General features: G+C 36.3%; 1 protein-coding gene across 2 annotated transcripts in view; it reads left to right on the forward strand.

Annotated features, from left to right (window-relative positions):
- BMP5 (bone morphogenetic protein 5) overlaps nt 1-21,980 on the forward strand; it is a 119,189-nt gene extending 97,209 nt beyond the window's left edge. The window contains exons 4-7 of one of the 2 annotated variants that reach the window (XM_068557806.1): nt 340-534; nt 16,561-16,637; nt 17,962-18,072; nt 21,831-21,980. In XM_068557806.1, coding sequence (XP_068413907.1) covers nt 340-534; nt 16,561-16,637; nt 17,962-18,072; nt 21,831-21,980 — 533 coding nt within the window. The remainder of the gene's footprint in view (nt 1-339; nt 535-16,560; nt 16,638-17,961; nt 18,073-21,830) is intronic. The other variant, XM_068557807.1, reaches the window with a different exon arrangement.
- The last annotated feature ends 1,240 nt before the right edge of the window (nt 21,981-23,220 follow it).

A 23,220-nucleotide genomic window follows, 5' to 3' on the forward strand; every position in this document is an offset into this window, starting at 1 on the left:
ATATTTTTGAAATTGCTGTTTAACGTGGACATTTCCAAGCTAATGGGGGTCAAGCCTTTCCATTTAGAACATTGCCAACTTCCAGGTCTGAGAAGGGACCAACAGTGAAGGCCTGAGGGTGTTCTGTGGCCAAAGAGGGATACAAAATGGAAAACCAATCATGGATAATTGTCTGTAATAGTAAACTTTCCATGTTTATAAGAATCTTTGGCCTGCAAAGAAAACATTCTGATAGTGTTTTAAAACATCTCCCTTTTCCCAAGTACCCTCTGAGTTCAATCCCATCAGGTAAACTTCATCTCTTCTTCATAAACCCAGTGCTCCTTCCCTCTGTTCTAGGACACAGCATCAATGTAAAGTCGGCTGGTCTTGTGGGAAGACATGGGCCTCAGTCAAAACAACCATTCATGGTGGCCTTTTTCAAGGCTAGCGAGGTACTTCTCCGATCTGTGAGAGCAGCCAACAAACGGAAAAATCAAAACCGCAATAAATCCAGCTCTCATCAGGATTCCTCCAGAATGTCCAGTGTTGGAGGTAAGCAAAAACCAGAGCAGCAGTTCTGCACAGAAAGTGATGGGGTCATATGTTGCAAATCAAGTAGCCACAATAAATTTACCCTCTGGATATACCTTCATTTGGTCTATTAAATCATCCAACGATGTTTCTCGCATCCCCCAAATGCTTCATCAGCAAATCACTCAGTAATTCATTTTAAAATACTGTAAGTAGGACTTGCCTTCATATGTTGAAAGATGCAGTTCAAATTAAAATCAAGCTGGCAGTAATAAAATTATGGAATGCCTACATCGACAAAGACTAACCAAAACTGAACTCCACAACTTGTGAGCTGACCTTTCCAGGGCCTTTCAAATATGGATGGGTAACCAGGTATATTCAAAATAAAAAGATTACTTTGGTACTTAAAACAGTACATGTGAATCATGAAGTTTAAATTTTTTATGACAAGAGAAGCAGGGAAGATCGTATGGTAACTGAAATAATATTTATATTTCCATTAATTATTTGGAGGGCTGTTATTTAGATAATTTGCTTTGAGTGTGTGTGTACACATACCTGCATATGTGAAAGCGAACAAAATGTTACAAATGCACAATTGATCCCACTGTGCTTGCAATTTAATCTACTAATTGATAGAAAGGGAGATAAAAGTACAGTTGATCTGAACTCATCTGAGAAAATCTGAAGTAATTTAATAATATAATTTATACCATTAAGTACCTTGTTTAGTCCTGGCTACAACAAATTTTCATAAGCTGTTCTTAGGATGAAAACCATGGCTATTTTAGTCCTAGGAATTGTCTTATCTATGAAAAATAAACCCATTTGAAGGGGAAACCTTGCCCTAGAACATTCCAACTTAGTATGGCATGTTTGTTCATTTGTAAAATGTGTATTCTTCTATGTTGATGGCCACCATATGCAGTGTACTTGTGAGGCACAGTGAATGATCAGGTGAACAAAACAGATATGACCTCTGCATAGGGTATTTCAGCAAATTAGAATGTTTCGCTCTTCCAAAAAGACACGTTTAGACAGTGTTTGCCATTATTCCTGAAAAAAATCTTCATTTTTTTCCCAATTGCTAGAAACTGACAAGTCATATTGTAATTTTTTATTACTCCAATATGTATGAGTGATAGATAAGATTATAAATGATTATAAATGAAACAAAAATATATAGAATTTTTTTTGAACCTGAGACGCTCAACAAAAATACTAAGTGGAACTCATTGGAACCCTTCTAGAGTGCAGGTACAGGAGAATCGTGTTAGAAAGAAGTCTGTTTTGGGCATCTAGCAACAGAAGCAGAGGGAAGAGTTCTATATGGAATTGCATTATACTGAATTACATGCTACACAGAAAACCATGTTTTAAAATAATTTTCCATCAAGTAAGTTTAACTGTCTTTTTCACTTGAAAGTAAAACGTGATATTAGTGCCTTATTACAAGGCTATTTTATAAAAATCTTCACAAGATATTTAGTTTGGCAAAAATTGTAATGGCTTAATATGAAAGATGGAGAAAAATAACTTTCTAAGACCTTTTCTTCCTTGTAAATACTAGCCTGTCAAAGTTGTATATTTTTCTTTCCATGTAGAATGGTTCTGAAATGGGTTGAAATGTTTTTAATTTAATGTAGCAGACTGCATTAAAAAAAAGATTTGTTAAATCTTGAATAGACTAGTAAATAATTTTTGAGGAAATTACAAAGGAAAAAGGATAAGTTGCCTACGTATTATTAGAGCTCATAATGACTCTGGCAGAGGCGTTCCAGCAACTGAAATCATCCGAATCCTTCTCCCTATTGGTGAACTCTATTTATCTTCCCTTCCTGACCACAAGTAACAAATGTGCTTCTATAACTAGAGATGAATAAAACACATGGCACAGAAATCACGTAACTTTTCACCAGTTTCCTAACACCATTTAGAGTACAAAATTATTCTAATATAGACCAATATTTTCTTTTTAAAAAGTGTGTCATTGTCACCCATTTCTGTGAAATATGCAGTAGATGGTTTTGGAACGTGTTCGTATTTTGATAATAAGAAGAAAGAAAGTAGCTGGTTTGTGTGTATGAGACTTAACCTTTCAATAGTTAGTAATCAAGCAGACGGGAAAAAGTCTCATAGGATTTGATCCGAAAGACAGGGTGTTAATATAAACATAAAATTTGATACTTAGGAGACTTGAAATGCCAGTGAAATTTTAAAATTATCCAAATATAAATAGTAAATGCTGTAATACTACTAGGCTTTTACAATAAAATACTGTGTGAAGACTCTATAAATAAGAACGGGGCCAGGAGGAAGAAGGGAGAGAGTGGTATTAGAAGTTTGCTTGGTTGCATTTTTTTTTTTTTTTTGCAAAGCATATCCTCAAATGTTAAAAGTCTCCAACAGTGCAGGAGAACCCAGGTCATTCTTGTTGCCTTTACCTCATTTCTGTCTTCTTTCTTCTTTTTGGAGAGCCTAGAACAGTGTCTAACACAAAATAGCAACTTCACAAACACACGTTGAAGACCTTAACGTGTTGCCTGTATGGGAAAACCTAAGTTCCTTTTTCAGGTGTCTATGCACAGAACCACTGCTCCCAGATTTTCTGCAGAAACCCTCCCTCTTTGTTCCTCTTCAGGTTTTTGGCAAGAAAGTTCAGCAGACACTTTGTGAAAGATGTTGCTTGTTTCACGATGAGCCAGCACAGTTGATTTTCATTTGAACTTGGGTTTGGGGGAAAGAAAATGTAGGCAATAGCTAAATGTTAAGGGAGCCACCCTTTAAGATGGAAAGGCACCAAGCTGATAAGATTTTAAAGAACCTACCAAAAGCAAGATGCTGTTTTAAGCACTATAACAGTGCTGAAAAAAATAGAACATTAAGAGTTTACAGGACACATGGCAAGTCCTGGTTCACTGCAGAACTTCTTGAAAAGGTGCTTATTGCAAGCTTGGTACTAGGGATATTTGAAGGTGAATCTAATCATTGGTGCCCTGCCTGACACCATGGTGATTTCTTAAGATAAGTCTTTCGAAGAGGCATTAAAATGGGGACACTCTGGGGCTTCCCTGGCGGTTCAGTGGTTAAGACTCCGTGCTTCCACTGCAGGGGCATGGGTTCGATCCCTGGTTGGGGAACTAGGATCCCTCATGCTGTGTGCATGGTGCAGCCAATAAATACACAAATACATAAATAAATAAATAAATAAATAAAATGGGGACACTATGCAACTCCCAACTCTTTGACAGGTGCTATCTCTTGCCTAATGGATACAGTGTAAAATCATGCCTCTTGGACAAAAATATTAAAACTAGAAGGAACAATTAATTGGGATTATTTGTTTAGACTGTTTTATATAATTAATATACATTTTCATTATTTAAAAATAATCAAATCTTCAGTAAAGCTAAAGTTCTCCTCTGATCACCTAATTCTTTTGAGATAGGTTATACTGATACACTGATATCAACATGATACATGTACTTCCAAATCTTTTCCTCCGTATATACATTGCTTTTGGAGAATATATTTTGTTATGTGTTATATGTGTGTGTGTATATATATATATATATATATATATATATACACACACACACACACACACACACACACACACATATATATTCTTTCTCAGATTCTTTTCCACTATAGGTTATTGCAAGATATTGAATATCTTGCATATTCCCTGTGCTATACAGTATGTCCTTATTGTTTATTTATTTTATATATAGTAGTGTGTATATTTTAATCTCAAGCTCCTAATTTGTCTCTCTTCCCCCCATCCTCTTTGGTAACCGTAAGTTTGTTTTCTACATCTGTGAGTCTATTTTTGTTTTGTACAGAAGTTCATTTGTATCATTTTTATTAGATTCCACATATAAGTGATATCACATAATATTTGTCTTTCTCTATCTGACTTACTTCATTTAGTATGATAATCTGAAGGTCCATCCATATTGCTGCAAATGGCATTATTTCCTTTTTTTATGGCTGAGTAATGTTCCATTGTATATATTTACCACATCTTTTTTATCCATTCATCTGTCGATGGACATTTAGGTTCCTTCCATGTCTTGGCTATTGTAAACTGTGCTGCTGTGAACATAGGGGTGCATGTATCTTTTCAAATTATAGTTTTCTCCAGATATATGCTGAGGAGTGGGATTGCTGGATCATATGGTAGTTCTATTTTTAGATTTTTAAGGAACCTCCGTACTGTTCTCCATAGTGGCTGCACCAATTTACATTCCCACCAACAGCAGGAGGGTTCTTATTTTTACATACTTTTTAAGAGCAGTTTTAGGTTCACAAGAAGATTGAGAGGAAGGTACAGAGATTTCCCATGTTCTCCCTGCCCCCACACATGCATACCTCCCCCATTATCAACATCACTCACCAGGATGGTGCGTTTCTTTCCAAAGATGAACCTACACTGACACATCACAATCACCCAACGTCTATAGTTTACCTTAGGGTTCACTCTTGCCGTCATATAGTTGGTCTTATGTGCTTTTAAACAACATATTTCAGCCATCTTTCAAAATGGTGACTTCATTTTTTTTTAACTGCTACAATATATTCAATAACGGTTGTATCAGAGTTTATTTAATCACGTCACTCTTAAAAAGAAATTTTGGTTGTTTTTAAATTGGAGCTTTCAAAATCAATGCTACAGTGAAAATCCTGCAAAGCTGCACGTGTGAGAATCGTTTTAATCTACATGGTTTTTCCAGTAATTAACACTAAAAGCTGGTATCTGTGCCCTGAATATGCAAAATTTTGAAAATCCCTTATCAGACGACAATTGTTTTGGTTCCTAGATCTAGTTTGATAGATTTTTTTCATCTATCTATCCATCTGTACATTTATCTATCTATCATTCTGTCATTTAACCCTGTCCACTACTTCCTAGTTGTGTAATCTCGGAGACATGTCACGTCTCTCTGCGTCTGTTTCTTCATCTGTGAAGTGGGAATGCTAATAATACTTGCCTCATAAGGTAAAATTACATGAATCGTGAGGATTAAATGAGTTATTTAATATGTGTAAAGAACGGAGAACAGCGGTACGTGCTCATTCAGGTTTAGGTATTATCATTATTATTTGTCAAATTAAGGTTTGGTTTTTCAGAACTGGTACCTAAAGAGTTCAGACTTTTACATCAGAGAAGACTAGAAATCCTCTTTCTCTAATCAGTATCCGTACCCCTGGTCACTTATTGTCAAATTTCTATCTAGAGAGAATTCTAGAGAGATAATTTATCTAGGCATGGTTCATTGTAAAATATTTATTCAGTGTTAAATAAGCACCCACAATGTGACAAGTACAGTATTAACTATATGCTCATGAAAGATGGGTAGCATAAGAATTTTGCTTCTTAAAAAGCACTCCCTAAAGAAAAAAGAATGAAAAGAAATGAAGACAGCCTAAGAGACCTCTGGGACAACATTAAACGCAACAACATTCGCATTATAGGCGTCCCAGAAGGAGAAGAGAGAGAGAAAGGACCAGAGAAAATATTTGAAGAGATTATAGTCGAAAACTTCCCTAACATGGGAAAGGAAATAGCCACCCAAGTCCAGGAAGCGCAGAGAGTCCCATACAGAATAAACCCAAGGAGAAACACGCCGAGACACATAGTAATCAAAGTGGCAAAAATTAAAGACAAAGAAAAATTATTGAAAGCAGCAAGGGAAAAACGACAAATAACATACAAGGGAACTCCCATAAGGTTAACAGCTGATTTCTCAGCAGAAACTCTGCAAGCCAGAAGGGAGTGGCATGATATACTTAAAGTGATGAAAGGGAAGAACCTACAACCAAGATTACTCTACCCGGCAAGGATCTCATTTAGATTTGATGGAGAAATCAAAAGCTTTACAGACAAGCAAAAGCTAAGAGAATTCAGCACCACCAAACCAGCTCTACAACAAATGCTAAAGGAACTTCTCTAAGTGGGAAACACAAGAGAAGAAAAGGACCTACAAAAACAAACCCAAAACAATTAAGAAAATGGTCATAGGAACATACATATCGATAATTACCTTAAACGTGAATGGATTAAATGCCCCAACCAAAAGACATAGACTGGCTGAATGGATACAGAAACAAGACCCATATATATGCTGTCTACAAGAGACCCACTTTAGACCTAGGGACACATACAGACTGAAAGTGAGCGGATGGAAAAAGATATTCCATGCAAATGGAAATCAAAAGAAAGCTGGAGTAGCTATACTCATATCAGATAAAATAGACTTTAAAATAAAGAATGTTACAAGAGACAAGGAAGGACACTACATAATGATCCAGGGATCAATCCAAGAAGAAGATATAACAATTATAAATATATATGCACCCAACATAGGAGCACCTCAATACATAAGGCAACTGCTAACAGCTATAAAAGAGGAAATCGACAGTAACACAATAATAGTGGGGGACTTTAACACTTCACTTACACCAATGGACAGATCATCCAAAATGAAAATAAATAAGGAAACAGAAGCTTTAAATGACACAATAGACCAGATAGATTTAATTGATATATATAGGACATTCCATCCAAAAACAGCAGATTACACGTTCTTCTCAAGTGCGCACGGAACATTCTCCAGGATAGATCACATCTTGGGTCACAAATCAAGCCTTGGTAAATTTAAGAAAATTGAAATCATATCAAGCATCTTTTCTGACCACAACGCTATGAGATTAGAAATGAATTACAGGGAAAAAAACGTAAAAAAGACAAACACATGGAGGCTAAACAATACGTTACTAAATAACCAAGAGATCACTGAAGAAATCAAAGAGGAAATAAAAAAATACCTAGAGACAAATGACAATGAAAACACGACGACCCAAAACCTATGGGATGCAGCAAAAGCGGTTCTAAGAGGGAAGTTTATAGCTATACAAGCCTACCTAAAGAAACAAGAAAAATCTCAAGTAAACAATCTAACCTTACACCTAAAGAAACTAGAGAAAGAAGAACAAACAAAACCCAAAGTTAGCAGAAGGAAAGAAATCATAAAGATCAGAGCAGAAATAAATGAAATAGAAACAAAGAAAACAATAGCAAAGATCAATAAAACTAAAAGTTGGTTCTTTGAGAAGATAAACAAAATTGATAAGCCATTAGCCAGACTCATCAAGAAAAAGAGGGAGAGGACTCAAATCAATAAAATCAGAAATGAAAAAGGAGAAGTTACAACAGACACCGCAGAAATACAAAGCATCCTAAGAGACTACTACAAGCAACTTTATGCCAATAAAATGGACAACCTGGAAGAAATGGACAAATTCTTAGAAAGGTATAACCTTCCAAGACTGAATCAGGAAGAAATAGAAAATATGAATAGACCAATCACAAGTAATGAAATTGAAACTGTGATTAAAAATCTTCCAACAAACAAAAGTCCAGGACCAGATGGCTTCACAGGTGAATTCTATCAAACATTTAGAGAAGAGCTAACACCCATCCTTCTCAAACTCTTCCAAAAAATTGCAGAGGAAGGAACACTCCCAAACTCATTCTATGAGGCCACCATCACCCTGATACCAAAACCGGACAAAGACACTACAAAAAAAGAAAATTACAGACCAATATCACTGATGAATATAGATGAAAAAATCCTCAACAAAATACTAGCAAACAGAATCCAACAACACATTAAAAGGATCATACACCACGATCAAGTGGGATTTATCCCAGGGATGCAAGGATTCTTCAATATACGCAAATCAATCAATGTGATACACCATATTAACAAATTGAAGAATAAAAAACATATGATCATCTCAATAGATGCAGAAAAAGCTTTTGACAAAATTCAACACCCATTTATGATAAAAACTCTCCAGAAAGTGGGCATAGAGGGAACCTACCTCAACATAATAAAGGTCATATATGACAAACCCACAGCAAACATCATTCTCAATGGTGAAAAACTGAAAGCATTTCCTCTAAGATCAGGAACGAGACAAGGATGTCCACTCTCACCACTATTATTCAACATAGTTCTGGAAGTCCTAGCCACGGCAATCAGAGAAGAAAAAGAAATAAAAGGAATACAAATTGGAAAAGAAGAAGTAAAACTGTCACTGTTTGCAGATGACATGATACTATACATAGAGAATCCTAAAACTGCCACCAGAAAACTGCTAGAGCTAATTAATGACTATGGTAAAGTTGCAGGATACAAAATTAATGCACAGAAATCTCTTGCATTCCTATACACTAATGATGAAAAATCTGAAAGAGAAATTATGGAAACACTTCCATTTACCATTGCAACAAAAAGAATAAAATACCTAGGAATAAACCTACCTAGGGAGACAAAAGACCTGTATGCAGAAAACTATAAGACACTGATGAAAGAAATTAAAGATGATACCAACAGATGGAGAGATATACCATGTTCTTGGATTGGAAGAATCAACATTGTGAAAATGAGTATACTACCCAAAGCAATCTACAGATTCAATGCAATCCCTATCAAATTACCAATGGCATTTTTTACGGAGCTAGAACAAATCATCTTAAAATTTGTATGGAGACACAAAAGACCCCGAATAGCCAAAGCAGTCTTGAGGCAAAAAAATGGAGCTGGAGGAATCAGACTCCCTGACTTCAGACTCTACTACAAAGCTACAGTAATCAAGACAATATGGTACTGGCACAAAAACAGAAACATAGATCAATGGAACAAGATAGAAAGCCCAGAGGTTAACCCATGCACCTATGGTCAACTAATCTATGACAAAGGAGGCAAAGGTATACAATGGAGAAAAGACAGTCTCTTCAATAAGTGGTGCTGGGAAAACTGGACAGCTACATGTAAAAGAATGAAATTAGAATACTCCCTAACACCATACACAAAAATAAACTCAAAATGGATTAGAGACCTAAATATAAGACTGGACACTATAAAACTCTTAGAGGAAAACATAGGAAGAACACTCTTTGACGTAAATCACAGCAAGATCTTTTTTGATCCACCTCCTAGAGTAATGTAAATAAAAACAAAAATAAACAAGTGGGACCTAATGAAACTTCAAAGCTTTTGCACAGCAAAGGAAACCATAAACAAGACGAAAAGACAACCCTCAGAATGGGAGAAAATATTTGCAAATGAATCAACGGACAAAGGATTAATCTCCAAAATATATAAACAGCTCATTCAGCTCAATATCAAAGAAACAAACACCCCAATCCAAAAATGGGCAGAAGACCTAAATAGACATTTCTCCAAAGAAGACATACAGACGGCCACGAAGCACATGAAAAGATGCTCAACATCACTAATTATTAGAGAAATGCAAATCAAAACTACAATGAGGTATCACCTCACTCCTGTTAGAATGGGCATCATCAGAAAATCTACAAACAACAAATGCTGGAGAGGGTGTGGAGAAAAGGGAACCCTCTTGCACTGTTGGTGGGAATGTAAATTGATACAGCCACTATGGAGAACAATATGGAGGTTCCTTAAAAAACTAAAAATAGAATTACCATATGACCCAGCAATCCCACTACTGGGCATATACCCAGAGAAAACCGTAATTCAAAAAGACACATGCACCCGAATGTTCATTGCAGCACTATTTACAATAGCCAGGTCATGGAAGCAACCTAAGTGCCCATCAGCAGACGAATGGATAAAGAAGTGTGGTACATATATACAATGGAATATTACTCAGCCATAAAAAGGAATGAAATTGAGTCATTTGTTGAGACGTGGATGGATCTAGAGACTGTCATACAGAGTGAAGTAAGTCAGAAAGAGAAAAACAAATATCGTATATTAATGCATGTATGTGGAACCTAGAAAAATGGTACAGATGAGCCAGTTTGCAGGGCAGAAGTTGAGACACAGATGTAGAGAATGGACATATGGACACCAAGGGGGGAAAACTGCGGAGAGGTGGGGATGGTGGTGTGCTGAATTGGGCGATTGGGATTGACATGTATACACTGATGTGTATAAAATTGATGCCTAATAAGAACCTGCAGTATAAAAAAACAAACAAACAAAACAACTAATACTAAACTTTCATTGGGTTATTTGTATGGAAATATGTTAATATAAATGTTTCAGACATTACATGAAATTTCTAAAAATCTTGTATTTGTATTTGTATGGAAATATGTATGGAAATATGTTAATATAAATGTTTCAGACATTACATGAAATTTCTAAAAATCTTATATGTTCTGGTATAATGTTATAAGTAATAATCCTAGTTATTACTTTAAAATGTATATCTCAGAAATAACTAAAGAAAAAAAAAAAAAAAGCACTCCCATAGACAATGGGAAAGACATGCCCGCTAGTACTAATCGGGAGATAATTCTACTAGAGTAGGTACAAGGTAGTGTGGGAGAAGTAAGGATAGAGTGCGACTCATATGAGAAAGAATAGACATTTTCCAGAAATGGAGGGGTAGGTGAAGCTATTTCAGACTTATGTGCACAGTTATAGAACCACGTACCAGTGTCCAGTTGCCGGGTGTGCAGGTATTCTTGTGCGAGAGCAGTGTGATGTCAGCTAGAAAGTCATGCAGGGACCAAGTCGTAAAGCGTAAGTGTGTGATGGTCAGGAACTATGATGCTTCTGTGCAGGCAGTTGGGAAAAAAGGAGTGTCACAATCAGATACACATTTTAAAAAGTTCAATTTGGCATCAAAATGATGGATGGGATGCCAAGGGGTAAAACTGAACATCAAAATATGATTAAAAGTCTAGTCCCATACCCCAAGCAGTGAAGATTATAGATTGGAGAGAGAGGAAGTAGAAACCAAAATATGTGGAATGGAGCCAGCAGCACTCTGGAAATGGGCGTGTCAAGAGTAAGTGGAAGGTGTAGGAAAAAGACGCAGCTATGAGCCCCAATGGTTAGATGAAGCACAGGACTTGATGCTGCCATGGAAACCAGGGTAAGAGAGAAACGTCAAGGATGGAGCCCCCAGTGGGAACATCAGCACTTTAGTATAGACAAAGGAGTAAAAGGAGTTCCATAAACTAGGCAAAAGACTTAAGGTCAGAGAGGAAGGAGGAGACAGGGGTGAAGAGTTATCCTAGGACCAAATTCCCAAAGAGGATGTTGGGGGAGTGTGAGGTGACCAAGAGCGCAAAGGGCTTCTGCTAGGTTAACTAGGCTAGAGGTGGGTTGGTTAAAGGGGGTTGGGGATGGATTTAACGCAGGGTAGGAGGGAAAAAGAAAGAAAATCGAGAAACGTACTCAATTTTCTGTCTTGGGCCACTAGATGACTGGTAATCCTGTTAACCAAGTAGAAGGAATGGAAGGAGTATGAGGTCAGAAGCAAAAATAGTGAGTCGGAGGCCTCTGAGAAACTTTCACACATAGATGTCTTTTAGGCATTTGGAGACTCACATTTGTGGATGGGTTTTTATGTCAACGAGCTCTAAGGTGAGAATGTTTGTTGCATCATCCACAGAGAGGCTTTGCTAAGCAGAGTTAAGCAAACACACCAGACAGTTATTATGTTGTGGTGTCTGTTCTGTGTCACACATTCATACATAGACAAACACAATTATCCCTACATAAATAAATAACAGTAATTCCTACTGGGTCATACGTAAATTTGGGTGAGTAATTCACTGGATGTGGGAGATGGGGATTAAGTGAGGGTAGGAGTGGCATTTGAAATCCCTCATCTTTGGGGGGAATTGCTATTTGTTTGGGATTTATCATGAATTTCTCTATCCCCAAGGCCATATCAAAATTTACATTATTGAACAGTCTACAGTAGCACCATTCCTGCTATTTTACCTCTGATACCTTCATTCATTTGTCATTTTCATTTTCTATGAATTAATGAACATCCTGAAGCTATGGGTGCTGACGTCCATCTGTTATCTCCCTCTAGGAATTAAGTAAGAGAATGTTGGCATCTCCTCCTTTGCTTTGAAACACAGTATCTCATCATATTTGGCTTAAGCTGTTGATGTATTTAAATGTTAAATTCTATTTTGGATTTTTTTCTTCTCTTTTACAGATTCACCTACATTTTATTCCTTAAAGACACTAATGCTTGATTTTAAAGAAAAAAGAAACCCATACTAGTATATGGAGTTTTTTGGAGTTATTTCCTTTGTGCCCTTCATAGCTAGTTTAGCATGTGTTTCTTTATTTGGTTGTTTCTTCAGGGACTACTGGACAGACCATTGAAGCCCTAACCATATGTAGATCTCAGGATTTTTTTAAATCACGTATTTAATTGTTTTCTATGACAAAATAATCAAAAATTAAGAAAAATCAAACTAAGACAAAGATTAAATTTGCATTATTGGGGGATGAAGGGGAACTGGATGAAGGCAATCAAAAAGTACAAGCTCCCATTTATAAGATAAATAAGTCCTAGAGATGTAATGTACAGCATGATGAATATGATTAACACTGCTGTACGTTATATAAGAAAGTTGTTAGGTGAGTAAATCCTAAGAGTTCTCATCACAAGGAAAACAATTTTCTATTTCTTTGATTTTGTATCTATGTGAGATGATGGATGCTCACTAAACTTACTGTGATCATCATTTCATGATGTATGTGAGTCAAACCATTACGCTGCACACCTTAAAGTTGTACGATGCTGTATGTCAATTACATCTCAATAAAACTGGAAGAAAAAAATATAGCTTGTAAAAATATAAATAAATTTGCATTGTTTCCAGAAATTGATCATAAACAAATTGGCATAAAGTATTTAACAATATTTTCAATATTTTGGAACTGGTTTCCCAATATTATTACCATTAAGAGGCAAAACAGGGAAATACGTGTCTGCGATACCTGCCTTGTGGTTGAGGAATGTTAGCATGCTTTTCTAGTGTTGGCTGTGGCTCCAGAACGTTTAGTAGTTTCTGGTGTGACTCTTCATTTCTACACAGGTTTGTCAACAGCAGCATCATGTCCATCTCATTTTCATATTTGAAGGGCTGCCAATCACTATTTTTTAAAGATATAAATCTAATTTCTTTGCCTTTCCTCCCACAGGTTATTCTGCCAACCATTTAGTAAACCTAACTGCAGACTTTGCTGGTTTGGGTACAACGTTTACTCAGTATCCATTCATTTTTATTTCTGACATACTAAGCATATGGTCCTAATGCTCTATGAAATCAGACTCTTGGAATGAGATTCGGTTATAAATTTATTGCTCGTTACCTTTATGTGATGTTACATTATATACATCACTGAGCCTGCATGAAAAGCTGCATAGATGGAACAGATCTATTTTGACTTTTGAGTTTGACTTTCTTTCTTTTTTTATAAACATGGAGTTCAAATAACCTTAGACATAGTTTATGGCTTTTCAGATATACTTGAATGTGTTATTGGCTATAAGGTCTTTATTCACATTCCATGCCTTTCATTAAGACAAGGATAAATGAATAAATATTCCCATGATTGTCTGATGCAGGGTTCGGCAAAGTAAGGCCTAAGAGTCAAATCCAGCCATCGCCTGTTTTTGTACCGCCCAATTGCTAACAATGGTTTTTACATTTTTAGATGTGTGAAAAAGACTCGAAATAGAATAATACTTTGTTTCACTCAGAAATTATATGAAATTGAAATTTTAGGATCCATAAGCAAAATTTTATTGGAATATAGCCGTATCCGTCCATTCACATACTATCTACGGCAGCTATTATGCTACTGGGGCAGAGTTGAGTCACTGAGAGGGGGGACCTTGTAGCCTGAAACATATACTATCTGTCCTTTTCGAGAAAACGTTTGCTGGTCCCTGGTCTAATGCATAGCTGACTTTATTTTTTAAAAATTCTAAATATCAAGAACTTTATGAAGTCAAACTAATACCAGGATTAGTTATTCCTTTTCCCTAAAAATGATGCAGGGTTCAAACTTATCCATTTCATGGTATTATACTTATTATTACAGTACCCTTGCTTATTGCCTGGACAAACTTAACTCCTTTTGCTATTTCAATTAAGAGTAAAGTTTACCCAAAGAAGAAGAATGCTAAGTTTCAAATAAATTCCCTTTTCTCCATTTTCTGTCATTATCTATATATTTAATTTGTTTTAATGAAGGTAATTGCACACAGGAATAACTCCGATCTAGAAGTAAAAGAGTCTCTGTGTTCAAATTTAATCATCATCTTGTTTTCTAGACTCACATTAAATAAATAATTAGTTGAAGTCACTGTGAAAGGCAGACGACAGGGCCCGTTAAGACAGGCCCCTTGGATCTTTGATGTGCCTACATTTTCTTAGAGGTTGAGGATAATTAAACTGGAAGGTGACAGCCTTAAGACAGGCTGCTCTTCATAGTGAACTGCTACATTGATTTACCAGAGACAACTGTCAGAGTGAAAGTAGCATTTATTCCTAGATGAAAACATTAGCTGTCTTCTTTGAAAATAAATTATTTTGTGGCTCTCATCACCCTAAATTTTTTCCTGTTTCATTTTTTTGTGTTAGAAATAATTAAATGGGTTAGCTTTTTGAATATTATTTATATAAAGTATGAATAAACCCCAGAGACAATAATATAGAGAGATTTTCTGTGATGTTCTGTGTTTCTGCAGTGTTTTACTTTATTCCAGATGCAATTGGGGATTCTCTATTCTTAATTCCTTTAATCAGTTATCAAAGGTTATGGGTTTTTCAGATTATATTCCAAAATAAGTCCTGGAAATCATGTATTTTCTTTGCTACAAGTCATTTCTGGAATATCCTGAGGAATTCATTCTTCGATTCCTCAAATATTTATTGAGTACCTACTCTGTGCCAGGCCCTGTTCCTGAGATTTGGGGTATATCAGAGCACCAAATGGGACCAAACAAGATTTTTACCCTTGGGGAGCTGACATTCTAGAAGGAGGAAACAGGCAAGAACCAAAGTACATGATAAACAAGTAAATGGCATAGTATAGTAAGAGATGATCAGCAAAATGGATAAAAAAAAATCAGAGCAAGGGGGGAGAGAAATATTGGAGTGGGAGTTGGGATCTGAAATAGGGTAGTCAGTGAAGGCCTTTTTGACAAGATGATGCTTAAGCGAAGGACTGAAGAAGCTCTGAGACTTAGATAAGTAGATATCCAGGGGAAGAGCATTGCAGGGAAGGGGGGTGGAGTGAGAGTGAAGACCCTAAGGTGGGAGAAAGCGGACCTGTGTGCAAAACAGCAAGGAGACGACATGGCCTGATATGGGAACCACGGTGGGACTTTTTGCTGGAGCGTGACATAATTGAGCTGACTCTTGGCTGCTTTGATATGGGGGTGGGTTGGGGCAGGGCAGAGCAGGAGGAATAGCAGTGAGGATGTGGCAGTAATTCAGGAGAGAGATGGTGCTGGTTTGGACCAGAACCCATCATGGAGGTGGTGAGGGTGGGTGAATTTTGAATGTATTTGAAGGTGAAATGTGTAAGCATTTCCTGACAGATTGGATGTGGAGGTGAGAGATAAAATGAGTATGTTTTGACTCCAGTTTTTGTGTTTGTTTGTTTTGCCTGGGAAGTTGCTATTAGTCCTCTATAGGTGGAACTAGTTTGGGGGTGAGGGGGGAGGCAATCAGAAGCTCCACTTTGGGTATCCTGAGTTTGAGATATTTATTAAGATAAAATCAACTCTGTAGCATCCCAGTTGGTCCTCTCCCAGTGTCTGTCTCATGGAAGCATAAAAAAAGTGTTGTTTGAATATTTAATATACATGAATATAGTAAGCACCACTGTAGTTTGAGCGAATTAATGAAAGAGCATTCATTGAGTGCCAGGTATCAGGCTGTTCACCATCACAACACAAAGGATACAACCTGATCCTTGTTAGAACTTCTCAAGGTACATGGTGTGTCTTCATTTTACAGAAGAAAACATTCAAGGCTAGTGACTTGCTTGAAGTTCACATGGCTAGTAAGTGGCTTTCACTTGGAGATTCAAACTCATGTTTCACAACTTCAAATACAGCCTCCTTTTGATTTTATCAGTGAACTCACAAAAGAAATATTAGTATACCTGACAGACTGCCGTTTGTTGAAAATCTGATTTTTATCTTCAGACTATAACACAAGTGAACAAAAACAAGCCTGTAAGAAACATGAACTCTACGTGAGTTTCCGGGATCTGGGATGGCAGGTAAGAATGGTCAACCAACTTGGTTGCTTCTTTTCTGCTTTATTATCAATCCTGAATTACTCGGAATCTTTGTCAGTAATTTTTCCTATACAGTAACCAATTATTTTTGATGTGACTATTCAGTATATTGATTATCCACATCATTTTTATTTCTCCATTATTCTTTCACCATTGAAATATAACAGAGTTTATGGTAAAAAAAAAAAACAAAAAACAATTACGCTGAAGAAGAAATATACCCTTAGAGAGTGAAAAAATAATCCTGTTCTTTAAATATCTCCAAATTTTCATTTTAATACCCATTTTTCAGATTAACTCAAGCAATTTCCATTTGCCTCCTATGGTCCGAAACTATTGGTATAAGAAATAGAATCCTTGACTATGTCTCTGTCATAAGGTAGATCTTCAGAAAAAAATTTTTTTCTTGTACTTAAAAATCTTATTACTTTCTTTTACATCTGCTTCACAAACAGGGTGAGAAGGAGGATTTAACCAAAATAATTTTTAATGGTTCTCTGTTGAAATAGTGTAAATTGGATTGCTTAGGTTACATTATTCCATTACATTGGATCATCAGAATATGAGCTATTATATTGAGAAATAATATGAACAAGTAAGCATTTTCAAATTTATGATAAACCTTCTACATGCATTGTTCAATAATTTTTTACATCTGTGACAAGTTTTACATCTCTGGAAAAAAAATCAGAGCCACCATTATAAGTGCCAACTTTTTAGCTTCCTAAAATTTTTCACGTACAATGCTCAGGAATTTTCTCCAATTCATTTCTTTTAAAGAGACTATAAAGTTAACACATGAATGGAAAGAAAAATAGGACAAGGAACAAATCTTACAGCTTTAGGAGCTTGTCAAGCTTCTAAAGCAGGAATGAGTTAGTAAGAAGTAATGAGAATTATCTCAATTAAGTTTATTCTTCTTTTCCTTTCTGGTTCACTTGAACTTTCCAGAGTTCATCATTTCCTGTTTAAACAATATTTAGAATACTATTTCATGATTAAGGCTTTATTCATGAATACATGGGTTAATACAGGCTATGAATATCTTACATAGTGACCTCTTGGGAGAAATTACAGAGGACAATTTCTTGTGAAAATATTTATACTTTTGTTGTAAACTTTAACTTAACCATAAATTAAGGGCTTGGGGGAGGCTGTCCTATTAGAGTAATTGTTGGACCAAGAAGAGAAACCGATCCAGAATATATTATATTATATTAATTATATTTGAGTATTCTTTAAGAATTGTTTTTCTGTGTTTTTATTTTGGTGATATTATTTCTTCTTCTCTTCTTGTGCATTTTAGGACTGGATTATAGCGCCAGAAGGATATGCTGCATTTTATTGTGATGGAGAATGTTCTTTTCCACTCAATGCCCATATGAATGCCACCAACCATGCCATAGTTCAGACTCTGGTATGCTTTCTTTTTGCAGGATGGAAAGTGGATTATGATGCAAACTTCCCATAAAGTTATTTCAAAGGAAAACATCCATTTATAGTTAGAAATGCATTTTCTTCTCTTCTCAAACTCCTAAAGTAATGATTGTGCCAAAGTAACAATTGTGGATATAGTCAGGAAATTCAGGCTGGCCTAAAGAATAATTCTGATTCCAGAATGGGGAAGGATTCAGCGAGGAAAATTGGAGTTATCACATAAAGTGGTCATTGTGCACTGATTTCTTCACTAGACAATATGACTAACCGCACAGGCACTGTTTCTAACCTAACAATTCATTAGCAGTCATTGCAAAAGCATTGAATGACAGTCATACTGAATTTCATCTGAGGGTTTTTTCTCTCATTATTTAAGAATGTTCTATAACATACTTTGGTATTATGGAAGCTCTTCAATGTATTATAGAGTATAAGCAGAAGACTGGTTTCTATTTTTTGATACTTTTTTTCTTTATAATCTTTAAGGTGGAAATTAGCCTTCCTTTTGTCCCTTCCACACTTAGGAATATAACAGTGACTTAATCTCTAATAATCTAGACTTATTTTTGTGAAAAAGGTAATGAAATGTTTATTTCACCATCTCTAAATGGTCGTACTGTATCTAATGAGCTCATGAAAACCCTTGAGAGTCTGACGTGCCTGCCTTACGGTGTGTGACTTGATATGTGGGGTGAGGGGAGGTCAGCCTCTGGAAGACTTCAGAGGGAGAGGCTTGTAGAAGATGCATAGCCTATGTGATGTGATCCCACATTAAAGTTTGGGTTCATAAGAACATTTCAACTAAAAGTAATTAGGACAGAAGGAAGGGAACACATTATTTTAGAATCAAGACAATGATGGGAGTGGAGTTACTTGGTGGATGGCAGTAGGAGAGCAGGAGCTATTAGAAGAACATCTGTCTTTGTGGATGAGGCTTGTTTATGACCAACAGAAAGAGTAACTATTAGAATTTGTGAGGAGTTAACTCTTCAGAAGGTTACCTTTTTTCACAATTAATTTACAATTTAAAGCTGATGGAAATAACATCCCAGTTTCCTTATGAATAAAGAACTGTACATATACATTGACAGATTAAATCATTTGACTTGATGCTTTGCTGGCATCTTTCTGACCTCAGAGGTACTACAGGATAGCTAGACACCAAAGATACATATCTATGGCAAGTATAGTATAGATATTGTCAAAAACTTTAGAAATAACTTTGGATTAGAGAGGAAATAGAGAAATAAAACAAATATATATTTTTAAAGGTAGTCATTTATAAATATTATTTTTCCCCCAAGTTTGAAGATATGCATTTATTTCAGAATACAATCACATAAAATTATCAGGTTGCTTTTTAATAATGAATGGAAAACATTTGCTCATGTTTATCCTTCCCCAACACTGATTTTTCCACCCTAGATTTCTTTGATATATCATACCCAGAAAACCCATACATCTAGGGAGAAACTCTTATTTCCTCCTTGATAACAAAATTTATATTGATTTAAAGAAAACCTTAGTTTGCTATGGCTCTTATTTCACTGTCTAAAGTGAAGAACCAGAGTCTAAATTCCAACCAGCAGTTTCGCTCATGCTTGCTTTGATGTTGCCAATGCCATAGAAATATTCTTCTTTTTATTGATTCTTGACCAATAAAGTTGCCATATGCAAAATAGAGTAAATTCCTGGGGGTATTTTAAATTCTCATATTCCTTCATCTTTGCTATCTATAAATATAAGCACTTCTTGATATAGGATATCATTACTGGGGGATGGGGAGCAAGTAGCAGGTATGTGATACAAGGAAGGGTATATTGTATTCAAACTTCCTCCAGGAAAAGAATGTCTGTGGAGTCCAGCCTTCTATTCTTCTGTATGAGAATTCACATTCTGAAATGTGAGTCATCTGAAAACCAATCGCAGAGAGAGGAACGCTGCTGTCTCACACCTGAAAGGAAGAGCCCTGGTCACTGTCTTTCTGTCCAGTTGCAGCAGAACAGCCACTATTAGCCTATAGAGAAATGCCACTTAATTTCCCAGCAGTTAAGCTCTTTGTACTGTCAATGCCTTAGAGAGCTTTCTGTGTTTCCTTAGATATGCATCCAAGTTCCCTCAGGCTATACAATGCTTAAGTATCGAAAAAACTCTTTGTCAAATACCCCCCATCTCTCTCTTTTTTTCTTTTTAAAAAAATATATAATTATATACTGTCAGCTCTTAGGACTGTAGTCTAGAAGGCAGCGTCTAAAAACAAACATTTTTTAAAACTCTGACACAGACTTGGAACAGGACCCTGGTCTGTATCACTGTCCTGGGATGTGGAGCATAAAGTCATCCCAGAACTTTAAGGGATGTGGGAAGTTTGGTGGGTTTTTTTTTTTTTTATTCCCCCTGGCATTGTAGACTCTCTACGTTTGTCCTGTGAAGGACATGAAACAAGAAGACAGACGTGTTTGTTGTTAAAGGAGAGCAGGTTTGTGACAAATATGTTTGAGAAATGATTGAAGAACAATCCCATTTTTTCAGAGTGATGGCTTGGTGAGGCGGTCCTTGAAGCAGGGGGTTATCCATCACGGGTGTGAGAGTTGAGGACGATAAAGCCGAGGAGGGTTGCAGGCTGCATCTGAAATTGGGAGAAACCATCCAGCTTGCAGTTTTGTGAGGTCTTAGGAAATTTCACAGCCGTGTCCGATCACCTCATTTTTCCTGCTGTGTCTGTCCATAAGCAGGGCTCCTATATCATTTCAGCCAGTAGGTTGTGCAGCCAAGACTCTAAGAGCTGTATTTTCTCTTTGTAGATCCCTAAGGACTCTGCAGTGGGACTTCCCATAAACTCCTCTGGGGGAAGGGCTGGGGGCGGCAGAGGTGGGTGGGAAATGGGGTAGTGTTCTGGCTCCTTCCTTGATTATTGAACATCAGAGGCAAACCTGCCAGTCTGATCAAAGTGAGAACAAACCCTTTACTTAAGCATTTCACTGTCCATATATAGCTACCTTTTCAGGCTTTGGTGGGGAAGATGGATATTTAATTTTTAAAATATCTAGGCTCCTTGCTTCTGCTTTAGCTTAGCCTGCTTTTTGGCACTTGTCTAGGGGAGAAAGCAAGTCAAAGGATGTTACAATCTGGCCAATTTGATAAAAAATTATGGGGAGAATAGTTGAAATCATTGCTTTAAAGCAAGTATTGGATTTTACCTGGAATTTATTTTGCTGTGATTTGTATGCTTCCTTTACCATGGAAAATGAAGAATTGGCACAGCTTTTAATTGATTTATTGTTTAGTTATCCTTTCAAAAGTAATTCTTAGATTCACATCTTTCTACAGTGCAGTGGTATGGCTTCATTGATTTTGCATTTAGAACTTCTGTATTTCTCATGAAGTAAATAGAAGTGGTCGTTTTAACCAAAACCAACCCAGTGCTAGTTGCCATGTTCTTTCCCCCAGGAAAATTTCCACTGAATATTCCATAGAGGGAGTTTTCCTTCCTTGGTAGAATATTTTTTAAAGTGCCAACATTTAATTAGAACTGGTGGGTCGAGTCTAGGTGTTAATACTTAAGAATACACCCTTCACTACCAGCCCTACCCCACCCTGCCATGGAACATAAACAGAAGAAAGAGAGGTAGCTTAAGGGGGTGCTGATAGTCAGTGATAAAACGAGAATATTACTTTCAAGCTGCAGACAAAATGTCTATCTTAATTCTTAAAGAACAAAATGTTTTTCCCCCCCAGGTTCATCTGATGTTTCCTGACCATGTACCAAAGCCTTGCTGCGCGCCAACCAAATTAAATGCCATCTCTGTGTTGTACTTTGATGACAGCTCCAATGTCATTTTGAAAAAATACAGAAATATGGTAGTGCGTTCGTGTGGCTGCCACTAATATTAGATAATAATGGTAATAAGAAAAAGGTCTGTATTAAGGTTTATGACTACAATAAAAAGTATCCTTTCAGATAAAAGGGGAACTTCATAAAATTAGTCTGGCTCATTTCATCTCTCTAACCTATGTACAATATCATGTATATAGTAACTTTTATTTATTTAAAGGTATATATTCTCCTTTGTGGATGCCTTTTCAATAAAATGTATTTTATAGGTCACTGCATTATGCAATAGATCGCCCAGTCTAACTTTCAATAGGATATGCTGAGTCCAATTCCATTTCAACATTTTTTAATGTATTACACATTTTATATAATTTTCTGAAATTAGACAGAACTCCTTTGACTGTTAAGTATTGTTGAAGGAAACTGAATGCATTTGGTTAGGCTGTGCCAATGAAAACTCTGATAGGATATTTATTTAGAAATAAAACTTAACAAAATAACCACCCCAAACAAAAATTCTTGGAGGAACACAATTTTTCTTTGAGAGTTTCTGCTTCGTTAGATAAAGTGAAATGTTGAACTGGATTTGAATAAATAAATGGGAGACAGAACACAGAAGCTGAAAGGTTGCGCATAATTGTTATAACTATTTGCTTGAACAGAATTGGTGTAACTGTAGGAAAGCGTTCCCTCTTGGCTCGTGGGTTGTAAATTTTTCAAAGAGCTCAAAGCTTCAGGAATTCTGTGGAGACAGACTTGAGCCTGTGTCCATAACTTTCCAAGTTAACACTAAAAAAGCATAGTACAACCTTCTTACCTCAAATAAATCATGTCTGCCTATTATCTAGAACACTACTGCTGCAGACTTTTTTTCAGATTTAAAAACAGTCCAAAATAAAGAAACATTTACATGTGCTCCCCTACCCTCCCCACAGACAAGAGTCACCACATGCATAAAATATACCTGAGCAAAGAGGCCGACAGAGCCATTTTCTGTAGCTCTATTTTGTAACTGAGTTTGCTGATTGATGGGATGCAAGGGATTTTATTTAGGGTAAAAGCACTGAAACTCAACTGGAGGAAATTACCCCAAATCCCAGAAAGGCTTTGACAGAATTGCCATTTTGAAAGAACAGCTGAAATCCATTTTGCATATCTTGGAGAATGAGCTCATTGAAAACCTTATTTTGGAGGGGGATTTTGTAAACCTTCCTCCAAGCACAAATAATTCCAAATGGGAAGGTTCTGTTGTGTGTATGTGCATGTGTGTTCTTCCCTCTGAAATTAATTTAT

This window comes from Eschrichtius robustus, chromosome 12, assembly GCF_028021215.1.
Source record: "Eschrichtius robustus isolate mEscRob2 chromosome 12, mEscRob2.pri, whole genome shotgun sequence".
NCBI classification, from domain to species: Eukaryota; Metazoa; Chordata; class Mammalia; order Artiodactyla; family Eschrichtiidae; genus Eschrichtius; species Eschrichtius robustus.